The sequence below is a fragment of the Heterocephalus glaber genome, unplaced genomic scaffold (genome assembly GCF_053883595.1).
Source record: "Heterocephalus glaber isolate CG9 unplaced genomic scaffold, H.glaber_assembly_v1.0 deba00001600, whole genome shotgun sequence".
NCBI classification, from domain to species: Eukaryota; Metazoa; Chordata; class Mammalia; order Rodentia; family Bathyergidae; genus Heterocephalus; species Heterocephalus glaber.
This window is the reverse complement of record NW_028258372.1, coordinates 37780131-37799039: the sequence shown is the minus strand read 5'-3', so window position 1 is coordinate 37799039 and position 18909 is coordinate 37780131. Positions and strand designations below refer to the sequence as shown.

Here is an 18909-nt window from a genome sequence, read left to right as displayed (position 1 = left end):
AATGTTGGAATGAATTGTAAGGAGCTTTAACCGCCCAAAGCCCGTCCATTCCAAATTCCCAGTGGAAACCACCCCACTGGCTGAAGATGAAGGCACGAAGGTGTTTATTGAACACTTCCTATGCTCCGGACCTAGGGCTGATGCAGGAGCTCAGCCTTGGCCACCAGACACCTGGGTGCAGTTCTGGGCTCTGCCTCCTCCTTGCTGTGGGGCCTTGGGCAAGCTGTTTAGCCACTGGACCCCCGTTTCCTCACAGGGAGATGGGGCTAAGAACAGAGCCGGCCTCAGAGGTACTCAAATGAGAACACCCCAAGAACTAACACCGATGGAGCATTCGCCCAGCTCCAGGCATTCGGAGAGCCCTTCGTGTGCTTTATCTTATTTAAGCCTCTGAGGCGGGCGCTCTTGACATCCTGTTTGACTGGTGAGGAGAGAGTCTTGGAGGGGCTGAGTTGCTGGCTTACACGGGAGCGCATTTCCAGTGAGTGACAGCTGTCTGCTCCCAGGGTCGGCACTGACTCACTGTCCTGGGCTGTGTCTCTAACACCACAGGCCTTCACAGTGGGCTGACCTGTGGCAGAAAATCGATGGGCCACAGCCTTGGGTTTCTAGCTCCTTTGCCCCCACTCCAAGACGCGGCTGCAGACTCCGGCCCAGCAGCGCCTGGTGACTGGACGTGGGCAGAGGCGGGGCCTGTGCTGCGCCCTCTCCGAGACCCCGCCCCCGAGCGCGGGGGAGGGGCTGCTGGCAGGGCAGATGGGCTGGGCCGGTCACTTGCTAAATTGGGCTCCTCTGATTCCTAAACAATGAAAGGGCTGACAGGTGTCTGCCGTGGAGGTGACAGCCCTACTCCACAACCCATGGCCTTACAAGGCTTAGCTCTTCTGGCCAGACATTTCCTTCCCCTGCCCTGGGGACGTTCAAGCCCCAGGAGGGACAAAGATGCTGCTGCAAGATGGGGGGAACAGAGGCCAGAAACTCCTCCGGGTCTCCTCCTTCCGCCAACACCCGCCTGAGCTCCTCCCTGTCTCCCGGATGTGCCCTTCCTCCCCGGGACTGGCTCTCTAGCCTTCCCCTGCTTTGTCCCATCGGTTTCCCATTGAGCTAAGGAGCCACAGAAGGCTGGGAGGCACTGACTCGAGGCTGTCCCCGTGAGGCCCAGCTCTGGTCAGGGCTGCCTCAGACTCTCCCTGGACATTATTTATTTATGGTACCAGAATTGAACCCAGGGCCTCATGCGTGCTAAGCAAGCGCTCTACTGCTGAGCTACATCCCTGACCCTTTTTATTTTATTTATGTATGGTTTTTTTTTGAGATAGGGTCTTGCTATGTAGCCCAGGCTGGGCTCAGGATCACAGTGATCCTCCTGCCTCAGCCTCCTCAATGCTGGAATTACAGATGTGTGGCCTGGACTTTCAAAAGAGTCTAAGGGGAAGCCATCAGTGTTGCGTCAAGGAGGAGGCCTCCAGGAAGGGAAGGGGTGCCCCCTTGGAAGCCAGGGTCAGGGGTCTCTGGACACACAACCCACTTTACAAATGAGGAAGTCGGGATTCAGAGAGCTGGGCCAATTTTGCCATGAAGCTGAGTTCGGGTAGGAGTCCGTAAGGCTCACTGACTCAGCACAGAGCAGGGCTTGTAGATAAAGCTGCGTGAGGCTTGGAATAAGACCAGTGTTAGCATTTTCATGGTGTGTGCATGGTGTGTGGATTAAAAGAAGGGAAGTGGCCACCTCAGGAAACCAAATGAGAGAACAAGGAGCAGGAAGGAGAAGGTTCTAGGACAGTGATGGTGAACGAAGCGGGCATGCAGGGCCTTCTCTGTTGGCCCATGAGCCAATTGTATGAGTTGTTTTTTCTAAACTAAAACTTCAGTATTCAAGTTTATTTGCAAAGTTGGCACTTTGCCATAAATAAGTGCGTTTGGGTTGTAGTTTGGGCACTCGGTCTCTAAAAGTTTTGCCATCACTGTTCTAGGAGGTTGGCGTCTACAGTTGAATACATGGTTTACTTCAAGCGAGCGCTGACCAGGCCGGAGCAGGGTTTGAAATGCAGCCCACAGCCCCTAGAGAAGGCCTGTACCTGTGTGCACCAGGAGGGGGTGCTGTTGTCCAATTTGCACCAAGGCCACCTACAGGTTCTGGAGTCTTTGTCAGGGTTAAAGGCTGGGACAGAGTCGAATTAGGATTAAAAGGAAGGAGGGCAGGGGAAGTAGAAGGAGGCTAATGTTGACTTTAGGTCTATTTTCTTTCTCTTTTTTTCTGACAGGGTCTTGCTGTGTAGTTCAGGCTGGCCTTGAACTCATGGCGATCCTTCTACCTCAGCCTCCTGAGTGCTGAGATTACAGGCATGCGCCACCACACTTGGCTAATGTTGACTTTAGGGAAGTGCCTGCTTGCAGGACAGTGTGGGGCAGGAGGACTGGGCTGCCAGATAGAAGACCTGACCCCCTCTCCAGGTGGCCTCTCCTCTTGGGCCTCATTTTCCTCCAGGCACACTGGGTGGATTGGAAGGTCTTCCTCCTCTGACATCCCAGGATCCTCTTGGCTGCCTCAGAGCTGGCTTTAAGGAAGGCCTGGCCCCTGGGAGGGCTGGATTCTTGCCTGGAATTGTGAGGCTGTGCCTTAGGGTTGCCTTGAACTGGGCTGGTTCTCCCTGACCCTCTAAGTCCACCCATTGCCCGCTGGTCCCGAGCACATCTGAACCATGAAGTCCAGGGCCCAGTAAGGCATGTGTATTAGTTTCTTATTGCTGCTATAACAAATCACCACCAACTCAGTGATTCAAAGCAATGTAAGTTTACTATCATCTGGTTCTGGGGGGACAAAGACCAAAAGCAGTCTCAAGGGGCCGAGAGACCATGTTGGAGCCTGCTTTCCTCTGCAGACCCGGGAGAGGGGCTGTACCTTGCCTTTCTAGTTCCTAGAGGCCACCTGTCTTTCAGGGATGGTCCCACTTCCTCCATCTTGCAGGCAAACCATGCAGCATCTTCTCTCCTCTTTCTTTTGCCTCTGTTTCCTTTGTCACACCTTCTTTCAACCTTCATCCTCATTCTCTGTCTTGTGAAGGCCCTGGCGACTAGATCCTGCCCATCCAGGTGATCAAGAATAATCTCCATCTCAATCTCTAACCGAGTCACATCTGCTCCATTCTTCTGTCACAGAAGATGATATATTCACATTTCCATTCAGACTTTGACATCTCTGGAGGGGGCATTATTCAGCTGGCCACAGGACGCTCTGCCTGGTGCTCTGTGTTTGGGGTGCCCTCCATGGCCCCTGGGACACACATAGCCCTGAGGATCCAGGAGAGCTGTGCCTGCTCTGTGGCAGGGTAGGAAGTGGTGATCTGGACCTTGTTGTGTACTGAAAGGAAGGGACCTCTAAGGAGGGCAGGAGAAGGCTGCAGAAGCACACTCAGCCAGGACAACATGTAGGGCAGCAGGGCAGAGATATCCCTCAGAGGCCCTCAGTAGGGTGGGGACACCTCCTGCCAGAGACTGCTGGGGCCCATGAGCAGGCTCTGGAGTCTTCTGCATCCACTGCATAGATGAAGGAAATCCAGGGCAGGCACAAAGGCAACAATCTTGTGTGTGTGTGTTTGAGACAGGGTCTCCCTAAATCGCTAAGGCTGGGCTCAAACTTGTTCCCTTCTTCCCTTGGCCTCATGAGTGCTGGACTACGGGTGCACACCACCATGCTTGGCCATGGTCTTGCTTTTGAAGGTGGCCTCTGAGCAGACAGCAGGGAAAGAGCCCAGAGAGTTGATGTGCTTGAGGGTGAGGCCATGACTTCCCTCCATACCTGAGTGGATATCTTAGTTCAGAGTGGACCTTAGTTCAAGTGGACCTGAATGGGTGTCTTCATTCAGCATAGAGAGCTGGCTGCCACATGGGGTGGAGGGGTGGTAGGGTGGGCGTGGAGTCAGGACCCTGGGGCCTGGTGCCTAACAGAGTCTGGGGATGAATAACAACCCGAGATCCACGGAGTTCGTGACCTTGAGGCTCCTCCAGAGAGGAGATCCCCTTGGTGGACTGCATTGGCCACATCTTGCTGGGGACACCTGGTCACCTACTTTTTAGGCTTGTCTTGACCCTCCTTTGGGCTTCTTCTTGTCAGTGTGTTCACCTTATTTTTCCCTTTCAAAAAGGAGAAGGATTCATTGTAGATAACTCATTTTTTGGTGTACATTAAAGTTTACAAGAAAATGATTGTATAAATGATCAATGTGAAAAGACAAGGCACCAGATAGAGTGGCATGTGCCTATAATCCTACTATTCAGCAGGCTGAAGCAGGAGGATCCTAAGTTTAAGGCCATCCTGGGCAACTTAGTGAGGCAGGCTTTATAAAAAAAAAAAAAGGGCCGGGGATTGAGCTCAGTGGTTTTGCTGCCTGCTGCGCAAGCGCAAAGAACTGAGTTCGATCCCCGGTACCAAAAAAAAATTAAAAAAAAAAGAACCGAGATGCATTATGTAAAGGTACAATTCCCAATGAGGAATGTAATTGTGTTGTATACCTACAATGTACCAATAAAAGAATTTAATTAAAAAAAAAAAGAAATCTGGGGATAAAAGGATGTAGCTCAGTGTTCCCTGGGTTCAATCCCCAGTACTGGAAAAAAAAAATAGGCCAAGCAATAAAATTCCTGCAGCTCCTCTCCAAGCCCTAGATTCTCCTCTGGCCTCCCAGCTGCTCCATGTGGCTGGCATTTACCTCCGATTTTCACCCCAACCCCTCCACTTGGAATCTTATGCCCCTGATTTCATACCTTCCCAGGCCTCGTCCTTGCTCCCTGGCAGTCTTCCAGTGTGGGGCTTCCTGAAGTTGATGTACCCAGAACAGGATGGAGGCCGCCCCTCTTAGGCAGCAGAATGTCAGCATCCACAGGGCAGGGGCTTTGCCTGGGGGCCCTGGGGAGCAGGGTAGGGCACTCCTGCCCACCGACGCTTTCTCTCCCCAAACGGGGAGCGAGCATGGAGGAGCCCCCTTACCTCCTGCTGCTCACAAGGCCTCTTCCTGGCCTCCAAGAAGGGTCAGTGTCCTGCCCGCTGTGCCCCAGCCTGGATCCTGGCTCATGAGATGACTGACTATAATAGCCACGGGATTAACATAGCAGGCATTGTCTTTCTCTGACTATAGGGTGGGTATTATGTGTTCATCAACAGTCCTAAAAATACCCAGCAAACAGGTGCAGCCCCTGCGGCCCCCGGCCTCCTGGAGTTGGCTGGCCTCTGGCTGGAGATGCTTTAGGTGGGGAGACGTGAGTTCATCTCACTGAGATCCAGGCGTGGACAGAACCTGGGAAACTGCACCCCAGGAACCCAGCTGGAGGGGGTGCAGACCCTTAGGTTTCTGTGAACCCAAGGGGGCCCTGTCACCATGGCTGCCCAGCTTGGCCCACAAACACGCCCTGGAGCCCTGGAGCCCCCAGGCGTTTTCCTATCCCTGTGCTCCAGAGTCGAGAACAGGCCTCCAAACCCCAGTCTTTGGCCCCCTGGGGCTTTCTGAAGTGTGGGCTGGGACTCTACTGCATTTCTTTGCAGGAGGGGTGGGGTCAGCTCAGGGGTTCCCTGCTGGTTTCCCTGGGCCTCCCAGTGTCCCCTGCTCTTCCTCATTTCCCTCCCCACCCCATCTCTGTCCAGTCCCCACATCTGGTCTGATTCTTCCTTCTCTCTTTCCCCCCAGGTGGGTGCTGGTTATGCTCAGTGGGTGTTCTCCACATGTACGTGGTCTGTGTTTGCACACACACTCGTCTTCCAGCCCGTGGGCCTGTCATGTGCATCACAGTGCCCCGAGGTGTGTGGGGGGGAGGGGCAGCGGGCCGTTCTATTTTTACTGGCCAGTTGCCGTCAAGCACAGTTTTCATAGCCTGCCTTGGCTCTGCCCACCTCAGTCTGCAGTCTGCAGTGAAGCTCAGGCCAGGCCTGCTCCCCAGGACTGAACGAGGTAAGCGTCTGCAGCCTGGGACTGCGGATGTGGCTCAAGGCCAGGTAGGGAAGCTGGGTTTGGTTTGAGGAGGAAGTGAGAGGTCTTGGAATTGGAAGAAGACGGTTCCTGTGTGTACCAGTAGGTTTGCTGGCTGAACATTCCCCAGATACTCCCAGCCTTCTGTTCCTCGGAGTGGCATCTCGCCTGCAAGGCAGCTGAAGGGGGCTAAGCTTTCCCGGGCAGGAGCCTCGGGGCAGGGCCTAGTGGATCACATTCTCACGAGGCACTGCCCAGCAGGCTGCAGAAGGAACAGGGGACCTGGGGAAGAGGGTGGCGATGAGACTGTGAGCTGCGTTTGAATTTTGGAAAGAGCCTGGTGAGCAATGTCTGCAGCAGAGGGCAGAAGGAGCTCTGGCAGTCAGAGCTCTTGGGGACTTAGAAGATCAGACCAGAGACCCTGCTGTACAAGGACTCCATCTTGCTTCTTTGTTCTCTGTCTTTGAGGGATGCTCTTAGCTCCCTTTGCCACCCCATCTGTTCAGGAGGACACGAGCAGGCTAGGGCCAACTGCAAACCCTGTTTTACCACCCTTAGCTCTGAACTGTTGGGGGGTCCTCTTGGGGTGGCATGTGTTGACAGCATTGAGGGCGGGGACACAAGAGGCCATGACCACATAACCTAGGGCAACATCTGGAGTGTGGTCCCATGGCCTTTGGGGAGAGAATAAAGTCTTGGTTTGAGGGTCACAGTCCCAAAGCACCTCCAAGGTTAGGGGTCTCCTATTTGGAGAACAAGGGGCAGGGGGCAGGGTGTGGTGACAGCCGCTGGCCACAAGCTTGGGGGTCCAGCCTTGTTAGCAGCCAGCCGAGGAGCATGAGGGTATCCTTGAACTAGGGTCCAAGGGTGGGGGACAGGGAGCAGGGGTATAGCAAGAGCCTGCCAAGATATTTGCGTCCTCTCTCTCTTTTCTGTTGTGTGCACACGCGCGCGCGCGCCCACACACACACACACACACACCAATATTTACACACACAAATGCAGTCTTCATCTCATCTCTAGTTGACTGGTCTTTCCACCTAGGGGTCTAGGGCAGGGAGAGCCCAGCCCTGAGCCAGGCACCATGGATTCTTCTCCCTCCCTCCAATCATGGGCTTTCTGATTATCTCCTTGCTTTTCCCTCACAGAGGAGACAGAATCCTGCTCTCCAAGCCTTACATTCATGGCTGTCTACATCCTGACTTCTTATCAGGTCCTTACTTATCTTCCCCACAGCCTGTCAAGGGGTCTTGTCTGGTGGATGTCAGAGCCCAGGCCGGGCCTCATGCCTGATGTGGGACCCCTGGGCCTGGCATTTGTCATCAGGGCAGGCTGGGGGCAGGCCCTGGAGCTTGGCGGGAGGCCCAACGCTGAACACAGTGGCCGTCGAGGGAGAGGGGAGGGTAACCATGGCCAAACACCCACCAAAAGTAAGGCCCGTTCTGGGGGAGACAGACATAGACCTTCTCGGCTGAGCCCTGGTCCTGCCTAGGTACTGGCACTCTCAGGGAACAGACAGACTTGGTGTTGTCAGTGGAGTGGAGCCCTCACAATAAGCAGCTGCCTATAAAATCTAATTTCAGCCAAGCATTTCTGGAATTTATAGATTGTCTCCACACCTCTCCTGCTGTGCCCCAGGGAGACAGCTGGGACTCTGGGGTCACACTCCCCCACCTCCTCCACCCCAGCCTCACTCTCCCCTGGGGCCCAGGCAGAGGTGGAGGTGGGGCCCAGAAGGCTGCCTGACAGGGAGGGATTCAGAAGAGGTGACCAAAAGCAGAAAGCCCTGTCACTGGGGCTTGGAGGATGCTTCATGGCAGGAAGGGAAAGGAGAGAATCAGAGCAGAGGGAGAGGGGCTCTGGAAGGAAATCCCTGGTAGGCACTTTGCAAGTGTCCTTTGGATTCTTCCCCCCCTGATCTGAACCAGGTTCTTGATTGAACCAGGTCCTGACTTAGGACCCTGAGCTCCCCGATCATCAATACATATGGCTTCTTCCACCCTTACTCCATGACCTAGCTCAGGCTCTCTGTCCTACCTGGCACACCTGTGCCCAACCCCAGCTTCCCCTGAGCTCTGGCACAGTCCCTTCCTCCACCCCCCTGGGCCAGGCAAGATGGTGAGTGTGCCTGCCTCTGGCACTTCCTCTGCTCAGGGGGCTTCGGTCTCTGCTCCACGGCCATGAGTGCTCACAGAGGACAGAAGGCTCCTGTGGCAGCCTTTCAGCCAGTGCCATTCTGGCCTCTGGCCTGAACTGGTTTGGGTTCCAAGTAAGATCTGGTTTGAATGAAGGGTTTAAGAGCAATAAGCTGCTTACCCAGTCCTTCATTTTTCAGGGAGGAAAACCAGCCTAGAGAGGGTAAGGAAAGACTGAAGTCAAGCACAGAGTCCACCCTGCCTCCAGTTTCTCCTGTTCCCTTCAGGGCCTCCTACTCCCCTACCAAGGCTACCAGGCCCCCTTTACCTACTGAATGTCACCCCCTGGTGTTGTGCCACATGGTGCCGCCTGCAGCTCCCACTGCTCCATTGACCTTCCCACCTCCCCTTGAGTCCAGCCCAGCTTCAGCCTGGCCCTCGGCTTCACTCTCATAAGCGAGCCCCACCCTCGATTTCCGCCCGTGTTTGCCATGAGTCCTGCTCTGTTCTCCACAGGGGTCAGCAGGCTTTCCCTGGACAGGGCCATGTGCAAATATTCTAGGCTTCGCAGATCACATAAGGTTTTTGTCCATGGAGTCTTCCTTGCTTGTTTGTTTTTTTAAAGCAGAATCAGACTTGGGATGATTTGGCCTGGAGACTAGTTTGCTGATCCTTGCCTTGCTGATTTAAAAAAATTCTTTAATTAATTAATTAATTCTTTCACAGTACTTAGGGTTGGTACAAGGCCTTTGCCCTGAGCTACATCCCCAGCCCTTTAAAAAAAAATGCTTATTTTGAGACAGGGTCTCATGAAGTGGGGAGGCCAGCCTTGAACTTGTGATTGATTCTCTTTTCTTAGCCTCCCAAGCCAGTCAGATTTCAGGTGTATGCTACTGCACTCTTTAAAAAATATTCTTTCAATGTATACCTATTTTACCAGTATTAAAAAATAGGTTTCTCATACATGCAACCATTCTTTTATAGATTCACAGTACAGAATGTTGAGGAATATTACAAATTATAATAAAAATTGACAGTGAAGTACTTTAAGAATCAGACAAAAGATTCAAGATTTATTTTGTTGTATTTCTAGTGCAAACACAAAACAAGAATAAGGAATATAATTGATGCTAATCTTCCAAATGGCTCTTCCCCAATTCTTCATTTCTCTGCTCCTCTCTTCCCTAAAAACCTCAGGATGCATTCACTGTGTACTGGAAGTATAGAATTCTTAAAAACCAATTGGACAATGAGATATCTGAGTCTCTTTACAGGTACACACTGCTCTTCAGCAACCTATACGCCATTGAAAAAGTAGCCCTATATCCACCCATACTGTCCTTGGCTGCCTTCCTCCTGCTGTCTGACTCTCCTAGCTGGGCTGTCGGACTACCAAGGCCTGGCCGGGTTGGTGAGTGGGAGTGGGAGTGAGGAGTCTCTCCCATTAATGATTCCCCTGTGTCCCCCCAGGTGCTGCTCTGCCTCCATCATGCCGGAAGTGTAAGTCTCCTTACCCTGATCGGGGGTTCCTGGGGCAAGGCCTTTTGCTGCAGATGTGAGCCCCAAAGTTGAGGACCATTTGCTCAACCACTCGAATTGTTCCCAGAGACCAGATCCTAAAACAAGGGCAGTCCTGAGTGTCTGGGTCAGCACTGAACAGTCCCCCAGGGTAGCCAGGTGTCCTCCAGACCTTTGAGCTGGATGCAGGAAGAAGTTTGTGGCCTGTGCTTCAGAGTTTGCCTGTCTGCACTGACCTAATGAATTGAATATGCCAGGCCACGACTTCACACTGGCCCAGCAGATGAGCAAAGCTTTGGGAATTTACCCGAAGTCTAGGCAGGGAAGCATCCATATTACTGCAGCCCTCTGTTAAGGCTTCCCTGACTTCCCACAAACCCTCTCCAACTTCCAGTGACCAAGGCTGTTGGGTTTTTATCTATCTGCTGGAACCCTCACCCTAGACCCCCTGCCTGATGCCTGGTTTCTTTTGGGCACACTCTTGTCCCCTGTCACCTTATTCCCCATGCTGGTCCCCCTGGCTCTGCTGCTGCATATCTGATGTACTTTGTTCATACTCTGTGTTCTGCTCTCTCCTCCATCTTTCCTGTGCTGGATGCCTGAAGCGAGGTGAGTGATATTTTGGGCCTCTGTGTGATGATTAACTGTTGAGACTGGTGAAGGTGGGGTGGGATATGAGGACAGGAGAGAGTGTGGGTCAAGGTTGAGGTGCTGGTGGCGTTGTCCAGTGGCTGAGAAAAATTTCCAAGAGAACAGACACCTTGAGCAAGTTCTGGGTGTGGGGCTTCCTAGGATCCAGGGAGTTGCTGCCTCAGTGTCTAATGTCACTAGTGGTGTCCTGGGGCTGGGACTGTGTGCATCAGATCTGAGTGTGACTTTACATCCTCCCTGAGCACAAATTCCCCCTCTCTCACTCCGGAAGCTCCTCTTCCCGGGGGTGGGGGGAGGTCCATTCTGTCCCCTGCAGAGCCAATCTTGTGCAAAACACATTTGACGGTAAAAGTTATTCCACCCTGGCCCAGTGGTGGAACGCGGAGGAAGGAGCAAAGGTGTACCCTTGCAGGCTCTCAGGTCTTTGGTGACCTTGACTCTAGATGTTGCCCACAATCCAGCTTTATTCAGGCTGCTGAGGACAGCCTGTGTGTGTTCAGGGGTGGCACCTGCAGGGAAGGCTGTAGACTTTGTGATGGCAAGGGCATGCAGCCCATAGTGAGAATCAAATATGCACTTTTTCAGTGGTCATGTGCATCTCTAAGTTTCTGAGGGTCTCCACTGACTGATGGTCAAATGGCATGGGCATGTGCCCACCATGTGGTGGGGACAGAATAGAATTCTTGCCATGGTTACATCACAGTGGCTGAACCATGGGCAGGCGCTAGTTATGGCTCCAGGCCACTGCTCTCAAGGGCATGCATATCAGAGGTTTAGCAATTATGTACGCTGTGGGAGAGGAAAAGAAGCACTCTGAACAGTCAGATCAGAAGTTGCACGTTCTATGGGCTGAAGCTCATCAATTTTCTCCCAGAACTGCGCACCTGAAGCCTGATCATTTCTATTCTGCACACCACAGTTATGAATTAGAGCTATGCCCTCCCTACCAGCCAGCACCTTAGAAGCAGGTAGAGATCCTCTGAGAGCATCAGGAAGACAGCCTATGGCCCCGAAGAGAGAGACACAAGTACTCTAAGCCCACAGGGTCTCATTAGTTGGGGTGGGGAGGAAGCAGCCCTCTTACTGTCACCACCCCTGACAGACCACTGCCACAGGGCTGAAACTTTTTCTTTTTCTCCTTTTCTTTCTCCTTCCTTCCTTCCTTCCTCCCCCCCCCTTCATTCTTTTTTTGGTGTGGAGCTGGGGTTTGAACCCAGGGGCATGCTACCACTGAGCTCTAATCCCAGGCCTTTTTATTTTTCATTTTGAGAAGGGTCTGGCTAAGTTACCCAGGCTGGCCTCAAACTTGACATCCTCCATCCTCAGCCACCTGGATAGCTGGGATCATCGGTGTGCCCCACCATGCCCAGCATGGGGTTGGGACTTATTGAGAAGTATTATTACATATTAAATTGGCAAGACTATATCTAGTCTTTTGATAAGAAAACAATGTTTTTATATCTTAGAAAGTTTTCTATAAACAGTACTAACATTAAAACATTTTGATGTCTGTATAGATATCTTTTCAATTATTTAGGTGATTCACAGTTTATGCTTCTGGCCTGGTAGAGCAGTGAGATATTGGTGTTACTTACTGCCCAGAGTGCTAAAACATGTGTCTCTTTTAGGCTTTTCAAAGTATTTGCACATGTGCACTCTCATTTTGTCTGTAGCAGCTCTGTGAACCAAGTAAGGTGGACCTTGCTGTCTGTGTTTATAGACAAAGAGGTGCCACGTGCTCTTACAGAATTCTGCCTACAGCAGAACCAGGATGGCAAGGCAGGACCTCAACCCCCGCATCAAGGTCTCTGACTGCAGTGGCCTCTGAAATTGAGGGGTTAGATACACAGATGAGCTTGAAAGGGAAGCTAAAGTGAGCAGAGGATTCTGGGTAGTGATAGTGAACCAGGCTGGGACTCTCTTGACTTGGCCCCGAATTCCAGTTTCACGGCCCCTGCCTCACCACCTTTCTCTCTCCCTTCTCATTCTCAGAGGAAATCCAAGATCACTGCTTCTCGGAAACTCATGCTGAAGGTGAGGCGGGGTGTGGGCCAGGGGGTGCCAGTGGGGCAGATGTGTGGCAGGGCTGTGGAACCGGGAAAGTGGCTGGGGGCCTGGCACCTGCCCTCCTGGGTCCTGTGAGGAGATGGTGACCAGCCTCGGGTGGAAGTCTGCAGCGGAGGCAGAGGGATGTGCTTCATTTTGGAATGTGCTTCTCTCTTGGAGTGGTGGGGGCCAAAACTCACAAAAAGTGGGTAAGAGTCCGACTGTGGAGGAGGCAGTCCAGGGCCAAGGGATGTCATGTGCAGTTACCCAGTGTTTAGACAAGGCCAGCAGGCAGCCACCGCATAACTTCGTGGGGACCCACACTCAGATCTGACCTAGCGGGGCCAAAGTCCCCTCTGTCTCTGAGGCTAGTGGGAAACATGAGGGGCGGCCCCAGCTCAATGGTTGGTCCTGTCCAGAGCCTGATGCTGGCCAAGGCCAAGGAGTGCTGGGAGCAGGAGCACGAGGAGCGCGAGACTGAGAAGCAGCGCTACCTGTCCGAGCGCATCCCCACGCTGCAGACCCGCGGCCTGTCGCTCAGCGCCCTGCAGGTGAGCCTGGCAGGCAGGCAGGCTGGGGCTCCACATGGGGGCCCTGGGGGCAGGAGGTGGAACTGACAAGGGCTCAGCAGCTCTGTAACTCACAAGGTGCCCTTCCCTGTGTGGCCTTATGGTATCTCCCCAACTGCCAGAGAGGTGGAGAAGTTAGAGCCCACTTTACAGGTGGGGGAGGTGAGTCCCAGGGCAGAGAAGGGACCTTCTGGTGCAAGGACCTCGCCAGCCACCAGGCTGTCCATGAGCCAGTGGGGTGGGGTGGAGCAGGGAGGTGGCCCATCTCAGGAAGCCCTGTTCCTCCAGAGGCTTGGCTCTCCTTCCCCTCTCTAGGTCTTTAATGTTTTTAAAACAGTGGTAATTGTTTAAATGCCAGCAATTGTGGAGAAAACGGTGGAAGGACATATATGTCATCAATGGTTATTTCCAGGTAATGGCAATCAGTAGTTCTTTTTCTTTTGTTATTTTTTGTCTAATAATACTTAGTGTTCAAAATCCCTACATTTAACTTATATTACTTTTGTCACATGAAAACTGTATCTTTTTAAGGAGACAAGCCGGTACAGAAAGGAGAGCAAAGGGCTTAGGCTTTGAGTTGTTGGCCTTGAGGGAGCCTCCAGATCCTAGGTCTCGAAGAGGGGCCAGGGAGAGGTGCAGGGCAGGCAGAAAAGAGAGGCCGGAGCCTGTGGCTGGTAACCTCTTCTCCACTCCCTCCCGCCCATCTGCGTCCCCCAGGACCTGTGCCGGGAGCTGCACGCCAAGGTGGAGGTGGTGGATGAGGAGCGGTATGACATCGAAGCCAAATGCCTCCACAACACCAGGGAGGTGAGCCGCAGGGCAAGAGGCACAGCGGGGTGACGCCGGGTGGGAGAATGGGTGATGTCTGGGTGAGGCAGGGTGGGCACGGATGCTGTCCCACCTTCTGGGGAACTGGGAGGGGTCACACAGCAGGAAGTTTGGTTTCTCCACACCAGCCCCTCAGGGCTGGAGATGGGGGGAAGCATAATGGTACAAGAAAGACAGACTTCCTCCCCACCTGCCCCATGGCCTCTTCAGGAGCTGCTTTCTTTATTCACCCTCGCAAGTAATCAGTTGCCTCTTAATGACATCTTACCTTTGTGAAGAGCTTTCCTGTGCAACCTTTACATCCTTTGATCCTCCCTGCATGCCTGGGGGTAAAGGGGGTGATTATCTGCATCTTGCAGATGAGGATGCTAAGGCTCAGAGAGGTGAAGAGCTCAGCCCAGGTCACACTGTGGGGATCCTCGCACCTGTGCTCACTCTGATTCCTGCTCCAGTGGGCAGGGAAGACTGGGAAGGGCAGGCTCCGGCTGCTGCAGCGGGCTGCTGTGGAGGGTTTGCCAAGCAGAGATGGGTATATGGGGGGAGCACAGGTCACTGCCCTCCTTCCCCTCTGTGCCCCCCAGCAGGATGAGGCTCTATGGGGTCACCAAGCTTCCAGTGACCATATGTGGGAATCCCTCCAGAGGTCTGGGACCTGGGAGCGTTCTCCCTGCTGGGCCAGGGCTGTGAGCCTGGCTCATGGGCAGGCAGGGAGCATCAAGGGGCAGGATGGGGGCTCTGGGAACCAGAGGAAGCAGCCCACACTCCTGACAGGGCTCAAACAGGGGTGCTGGCATGGTGGGCCACAGGGGTGGGGTTAGATCATGGACTCTGTCTGTGTTCCTTCATCCATCAATGCAAGTGGGGTAGATATTTGCAAAGGGACAGATGGTTCCAAGTGTCGCAGAGGGTCTGGCTTCCAGGCTGGAGAACTTGGGGTACAGCTCTGGCCAGAACACCATGGTCCGAGGTCTTCTGGCAGGGAGCCTGTGCCAGCTGCCCCTTGTGTGACCATGGCTCCTTCTGGCCTGCAGATCAAGGACCTGAAGCTGAAGGTGTTGGACCTTCGTGGGAAGTTCAAGCGCCCACCCCTGCGCCGGGTCCGTGTCTCAGCCGATGCCATGCTCCGAGCCCTGCTGGGCTCCAAGCATAAGGTGTCCATGGACCTGCGGGCCAACCTCAAATCTGTGAAGAAGGAGGACACGGAGAAGGTGAGGGCCCCTCCCCACCAGCCTTGGCCTGTCACCCCTCATGCAGCCTCAGGCAGGCCCGGGAGCCTGTCAGTCAGAACATCCTAGAACCCCCGAGGAGACCAGGCTCAGAGAAAGACTTGCTTCCTCCCTCAGTCTGCTTCCACACAGAAAAGGCTAGGGGGTGAATAGAGTAAAAACTGCTCCCAGCGTATAGAGAACGTGGGTGATGGATGAGACCATAGCTCTTGTCACCGCAGGGAAATGAGGAGACTGTTCCTCATGGTACAGGGACACATGAGCACAGAAATCAGAGAACTGAGTTCAGTCACTTGCTCAGCCACAAGTCTCTCCAACTTGGCTGATCTCACAGTATTATGTGCCCAGAATTGGAACCTGTAAGATGTCATGTGCCCTGGAAGGAACAAGGGTAATAGAAACACAGTCTCTGGCCCAGAAAGCTTCATAAAGAGAAGAAATGGGGCTGAGAATAGGCAGAGGAAATGGGATATGAGCAAGTACAGCAGAGAAGGCTTCTTGGAGGAGGTGCTGGGCATCAGAGAGGAGGGTGGTATGGGGCCTGGAGGTGCATCAGGGTGGGCACTGGCCCGACACCCACCACGTCACCAGAAATCCTCCTTCCAGTGGGCCCTCAGCTGCACCCATGGCTCCTGTCTGGCTGAGTCCTCACATCTCACTGCTGGGCAGGGTTGCTGGGGTTTCCTATGGTTTTGAGGAGGCAGCATTCCTATGGCCCAGTTTCCCTTAAGCTTGAGGGGTCCTGGCTGCCCCTGCAGCCCAGTGAGTCTCTGATGTGTCTGGCCCACCCTCAGGAGCGGCCCGTGGAGGTGGGAGACTGGAGGAAGAACGTGGAGGCCATGTCTGGCATGGAGGGCCGGAAGAAGATGTTTGATGCTGCCAAGTCTCCGACCTCACAGTAGAGGTACCTATAGGTGGGCTCCCTTCTTTTCTGGGGCCCTTGGGGTCTGAAGGGTAACAAGTGACTCCAGGATGAAGCCTGGGGGTGCTCTCTGGGCTTAGGCCTGCTCCTGCACCATGAGACCTTGGGCATCTCATTCCTGCTTGGGCCTTTCTGTTCCCTCTGTAAAGTTGGGGCCGTATCTGATCAGTGGTTCTCATGTGTGGTCTGGGACCAGTGGTAACTGCTTCACCTGGTGTGTGCATGATGCGGCTGCATCCCAGAATCCCAGAACTGGAAACCATGGGGACAGGCTTGCCCTCAAGAGGAACTGAGGCACACAAGAGTGAGAACACTGGATTAGGTTGTCCCTGAGGTCTCATCTCTCCTGAATGCCTCCCGATAATGGCCTTTACTTGTGCACCCTGCAAAACACACAGCATTCACAATCACTGCTCCTGGGGAGGTGCTATTCAGAGAAGATTCAGCCTCCCATCCTCTGAGGAAACATCTGGAGAAACTAGAAATGGCAGTAGAATTAGGCCACCTGAAACCCCCTGTGGGGAGCTGGGAGGCTTTGCAGTGGGGCAGGGTCTGCAGACAGCCTGCAGCAGAGCAGGTGTTCTGGACAGAGAAGCTCTCTGAGCAAGTGGCTGGTGAACGTTTGTTGGGGGGGCTGAGGGTGCCACAAACACACAGAGATGGGAACAAAACAGTCATGGAGGGCAATGGCAAGGCCAATCGAGAGCCAAGGAGGGTGTGCATAGGGCAGGGAACTGGTCCCAGGGTGGGGAGCTGAGGAGGAGCCCCTGTGGATGGTGATTCAGCCCAGGGTGTGGGAGGGAGGAGAAGCCCCAGGAGCTGCAGGTGCTGTGGGTAAATCAGGGCTTTCTAAACAGCACGTGCCACCTGGAACTGATGGCTTCTGCCTCTTTGTCCCTATAGGAGGGCTTGCTATGGGGTTCCTGCTTCAGGCTCCTTCCTCTACCCTGCTCACCTCTCTCTCTGCCCCATGGCCAGAGCATATCCCTGAGCCCTCTTCCCTTCAGCCTGCATGGCCTCCTCTGGAACCTGGATGAATCAGACACTCAAGAGAGAGGAGAAACGCACATCTGAGGACCTCACCCAGCAGAGCAGGCTCCTGGATCCCACAGGCACCCAGGGCTTCTTGGCCACTGTGAGATGCAGTGAGCCGAGGAAGAGGCAGGGGGAGTGCCCCACTGCTGCTCTAACGTGTAATATCGCGTGCTCTCCATTAAAAACCCAGTTTCCGGGTGATTTCTGTAGCTTTGACGGTGGGTGCTCAGAAGAAAAGAAACTCAGGGTTTGAGTGGAAAAGGCTGTGTCAGACCAGGCACTGTGCACATTCAGGAACTCAGGATCTGGATGGAGGGCTAAGGATTTGGTGGCGGCCTGCTAAAGTCCCCACTATGGTCCCCATGGGGCGGGCCCCTTCCACTCAGTCCTGGTGACATCATCACACCCAGGATGCTCACGAAAGCCCAGACGTGGTCCAGCTGTCAAGAGGGCCTCTCCTTGGAGTCGTTTGTCATGCCTGATTTCAAGCTCCTGTCTCCACCCCCGGATCATCTGGTGCAGTTTCAATCCTGGCCACCAGGTGGCTCTCTGGTCCTCAGGCTCTTGCTCTCTCCACCTTCATCCACTCTCTCCACCATTATTTTTCCTCAGTCTTGCACTCCCAGGTCAGCTCTGAGGTGAAGCAGCCAGTGGTCTGTCCCCTGGGTCAGGTCCTTTCCTCACCTCACTAATACCGAATCCAAAGCCAGGTGCAGGCCTGCTGGAGTGGAATGGAGGGCTGGGGCGGCCCCTTCTTCCCTACACGCGGAGGAGGAAAGAGACTATTAAGGAGCAGGGACCAAAGTTGTGGACCAGAGTGGAGCTGGACCTTTCAGGCTGGTGCCCTGTGGAGGTGGCCGGTCCCAGGCCTCGGCCCTTTTGGCTTTTTCACTGCCCCAGCACTGGTCCCAGGAGAGGCTGAGCTGTATGAGTGGCAGCCTCCCTGTCCTTTGGCCCACTCTTGCTGATGCCCAGCTCTACCCTCTGATCCCAGTGTAGTATCTGTCGTAAATGCCAGAGGCTGGTGCAAAGTGCAGCGCCAGCTACCCCCTGGGGTTCAGTCTGGCACCCGGGCCTGCCGAGCTGCCAGCCCCCTCCCGGGATTGTGGCGGTGGGGGCCAGCAGAGTGGGGCACATGAGGGGAGACAGCACTTTGAACAGGGCCCTTACTAGGAGCAGTGAGGGGCAGAGGCAGATGTGACACACCCAGTCACGTATGCAGCTGGGGAACCTGACCAGGCTGGTCTGTGGGAGGGAGCATGGGGCGAGGCGTCGTGCCTGGACAGCCACAGAAACCCACCCTTCCCTGCCTCTCGGGGCTCCTCCCAGCTGGCCCAACTCCAAAGCCTGTCACTGTGCTTTGCCTCTTCCAGCCCTTTGGTGGAGCCTGGCCCCAAGTTCCTGACCCAAATCTCAGTTTGCCAGTCGTCTATTAACCCAGGGCCTCTGTAGACTGGGGTCTCCACCCTGCCCTACAGAGGCAGGCACCAGCCCTGGGCCTGACTCAAAGCAAACACAGGAGTGCAGAAGGCTCCTGGGAGGAGGAAGTGGGGCTCCCAGCACACCCGTGCCCTTTTGGGAGAGGGCAGAGGCCCATGCAGAGGGCCCCTGGAGGTCATCAGGCTCTTCCTGCTTCCAGTCGGGATCAGACCTAATCCATCTCCTGGAGATCAGATGGAGAGCAAGCCTGGTGCCAATGGTTCCTACGAAGGAAGACAGAGCCTCAGTGGGCGAGCAGAAGAATGCTCTGCCAGGGCCTGCCTGGGGCGGAGGGGGCCTGGGGGGGGCGCTAGAGTTGACGCCACGAACATGACTCTGCTGCTGGCCCTCTCCCCACAGAGTGCTACCCAACCCTGCCTGGCCACAGGAGACCCAGTGATGAGTTCACACGCACAGCACGTTGCTCTGTGCCAGGCACCGCTCCGTGCTACACCAATTTAACCTTCACAACGGCCTGCCAGAAAGCACGCCTGTCGTCCCCGCGTTGTTCAGGGGACACTGAGGCTCAGGACTTCCCAC

The 18909-nt window shown here is 54.4% G+C and overlaps 1 protein-coding gene and 1 long non-coding RNA gene across 5 annotated transcripts; one reads left to right on the top strand and one right to left on the bottom strand.

The window, feature by feature from the left end:
* Nucleotides 1-2778: 2778 nt before the first annotated feature.
* LOC147823182 (uncharacterized) lies at nucleotides 2779-5059 on the bottom strand. Its single transcript, XR_015444220.1, has 2 exons — nucleotides 4765-5059; nucleotides 2779-4134 (listed from the first exon to the last, which is right to left on the bottom strand). It is a non-coding gene; the product is annotated as an uncharacterized LOC147823182 (long non-coding RNA).
* Nucleotides 5060-12147: 7088 nt separating this feature from the next.
* On the top strand, nucleotides 12148-17091 carry Tnni1 (troponin I1, slow skeletal type). Of its 4 annotated transcripts, none has more exons than XM_004862241.3 (6): nucleotides 12148-12298; nucleotides 12730-12861; nucleotides 13597-13686; nucleotides 14739-14915; nucleotides 15728-15837; nucleotides 16834-17091. In XM_004862241.3, exons 1-5 carry the CDS (start codon nucleotides 12290-12292, stop codon nucleotides 15833-15835), a joined length of 516 nt encoding a protein of 171 aa, XP_004862298.2. In that variant the 5' UTR covers nucleotides 12148-12289; the 3' UTR covers nucleotides 15836-15837; nucleotides 16834-17091. The 4 variants fall into 4 exon arrangements, with proteins under 4 accessions (XP_004862298.2, XP_004862296.2, XP_021098097.2 ...); XM_004862239.3 differs by having other exon boundaries at nucleotides 16759-17091; XM_021242438.2 differs by having other exon boundaries at nucleotides 15728-15847.
* The last annotated feature ends 1818 nt before the right edge of the window (nucleotides 17092-18909 follow it).